We start from the raw sequence: 2864 nt of genomic DNA, 5'->3' as shown, positions 1-2864 counted from the left end.
TTAAGAGCAATATCCATGCATTTTCAATGAAGTATTTGACATGGACGCAGAATCCAAAAAAAGTTGACTGTCGGTTGTGTTCAGGTTTGGAATTATCGTCTCCTTTTTAAGTATATAGTGTAACGAATGTATTCTGGAACATCACATCTATGAGATTCTATATGTTTATTTGTCATTTAATTTATATATTAAAATGTATTCGAGATTGCGAATCAAAAAAAGTCTATATTTTAACGTTATTAAATTGCAAAAACATGAACATTTCCATAAGCATCAAATACTTAAAAATTGAAATGAGTAAAATTAATCATCTAGCAGACTGTAGCGAGAGAAAAAAAAACATTAAAATCAGATATTGCGTTTCAAATGCAGCTTGTAACGTTAGGTTTCACTTGAATACTTTTGACGTAAAAACGTTTAAAAACTGGTTTGTTCTTCTTGTTTTTTTCATCGTCGTCATCGTGATCATTATCATCGTGATCATCATCATCGTGATCATAATTAATCATACTGGCCACCAATTCTATGTCACTTCCATCATCATTAATCATATTGGCTACCAATTTTATGTCACTTTCATCTTGAGCATTTTGTACCGAGTTTTCATCATCTAGATCATAATCATCGTGATAATAATCATCGTGATAATAATCATCGTGATAATAATCCTCGTCATCATTAATCAGTTTGGCTTTTTAGTCACTTTCACTTTGAGCCTTTTGTACTCTGTGTGGCTTATCTTCATCAGTTGCTAAAATAATCTTTTCTCTTCTGACTTTGTAATCATTTTCATTGTTTTAGTTATTTAATAGTTGAGTGTGTGTGTGTGTTGACGGTCGGTTGTAGTCAGGTTCTCGTCTCATTTTTAAGTATTTTGTGTAACGAATGTATAAGGGAGCGTTACATATAAGAGCCTCTATATGTTTATTTGTTCTTTAATTTATCTATTTAAGATAAATTTTCTAGACTGCGAATCTATAAATAATTCTAAATTTTAAAGTTCTTAAATAGCAAAAACACGAAGCATGAGATACTAAAAAATAAAACTAAAAAAAATAAACCATCTAGTAGACTGTTGCGAAAGAAAACTAGAAAAAAAATTAAAATCAGTTATTGCTGGTTAAACTGGTTTGTTCCTCTTGCTCTTTTTCATCGTCGTCATCGTGATCATCATCACTGATATTTGCTACCAATTTTATGTCATTTTCATCATCATCTTTATCATTATTAATCATATTGGCTACAAATTTTATATCACTTTCACTTTGAGCCTTTTGTACTCTGTGTGGCTTATCTTCATCAGTTGCTAAAATAATCTTTTCTCTTCTGACTTTGTAATCATTTTCATTGTTTTCTTTCACTGGAGTTTGTGTGGAACTTGTCTCACTATCATCATTTTCTAAAAATAAAATAATTCTTTTTACTACGTTATTATCATCTTCGTCATCTTCATGTTTCCTCTTTTTGTTATCAGCAAAGTTGAGACACTCTTGTACATTTTTGAAGCTATGCCTAAATTCAGTCAATCTATTGATCAACTGTAGCTTTGAAGCTTCGTTCAATTCTTTTCTACTAGGCCTAAGTCTGTCTAAAACATTTCTAAAATTTTTTGCAAAACTGTGAACTCCGTTAATATGGCCATATTCAGACATTTTCACTTTTTATTAATAAAAATTTTCACTCCAGAGATCGTTGAAGAAATCGTTAAATCAGAGAACTGATCGCTACGAGAATGATTGTAATTCCGAACCCACTTCTCTTATATACTGAGCTGGTCTTTGTATGCAATCAATGATAAAATATTTTCGGCTACTTGGCCTGCTTTCTTGTCTATGAACTTTGATAGGTTTCGTTGTAAAATTTCTAAATGATAATTTAATTTTCACTAAAAAATCTTAAATAACGAGTTTGCAATTATAATATCTATGTTATATTATTAACTTTGAAAGTAAATTAATTACTTTGCGATTGTTTTGAATTGGTTTAAAGATATCTTTTTGGAAATTTATTACAAATTTAATCAAACGATTTTTGATACAAAGTTTGTGTTTTATTGTGACATTGCATTTGAAAAACAGACTTTTTAAGAAAATGGAGAGTTGGAGCTGTGGTACAGGCGGTGGCTACTCTGAAGAAATAAAAATTGATTTATAAAACGAATAGGAATAAATTTTTGTAAACAAATGTGTTTTGTTTCAACCATACAATATCTTTTATTGATGTTTGTGTTGTTCAAGACAAAACATCGTTATTTCCTAAAATCCCCTTTTTTATTTCTCGATTTACGTGTTATCATCTTCATGTTTCATCTTTCTGTTTCTGTTTTGATGCTCTTGTACATTTTTGAAGCAATGCTTAAAATCAGTTAAACCGCTTCCTAAGTGTGGCTTGAAAATGTTGTTGAATTTTTCACTAAGTTTAGGCCTAAGCGTCTCCAAAGTAGGATGTTTTGCACGCAGTACTCTGTTCCGTCTGCCAGTGAATTTGGTTGTCCACTATGCCAGGCACTCGTGTTTTGAATTAGTTTAAGATGTCTTTTTGGAAATTTATTACAAATTTAATCAAACGATTTTTGATACAAAGTTTGTTCTTCTACCATATTAATAATGCCTTTTACGCTCAATGATTTTTGCTATTGAACTGCTCTGTTAACTAAAACCGTCATCGAGTTTTCTTTGTTTATAAATTCACGAAGATAAAAAATTCTATAACAATTCACGTGCTTATAGAAAAATTTGTTATAACTCGTAGTTTTAAAACTCTGCTCAAAACTAAGATTTCCGTTAAGAGCAATATCCATGCATTATCCGTCATCGTGATCATAATCATCGTGATCATCATCTATCATATTAGTTACCAATTCT

General features: G+C 30.3%; 1 protein-coding gene across 1 annotated transcript; it reads right to left on the bottom strand.

Annotated features, from left to right (window-relative positions):
* Nucleotides 1-362: 362 nt before the first annotated feature.
* On the bottom strand, nt 363-1652 carry HELRODRAFT_184403 (hypothetical protein; the record flags this gene model as incomplete). Its single annotated transcript, XM_009025278.1, has 3 exons — nt 363-610; nt 704-775; nt 1127-1652. 3 exons carry the CDS (start codon nt 1650-1652, stop codon nt 363-365), a joined length of 846 nt encoding a protein of 281 aa, XP_009023526.1.
* Between the last annotated feature and the right edge of the window lie 1212 nt (nt 1653-2864).

The sequence above is a fragment of the Helobdella robusta genome (genome assembly GCF_000326865.2).
Source record: "Helobdella robusta unplaced genomic scaffold HELROscaffold_401, whole genome shotgun sequence".
NCBI lineage: Eukaryota > Metazoa > Annelida > Clitellata > Rhynchobdellida > Glossiphoniidae > Helobdella > Helobdella robusta.
This window is presented reverse-complemented; position numbering and strand designations above follow the sequence as displayed.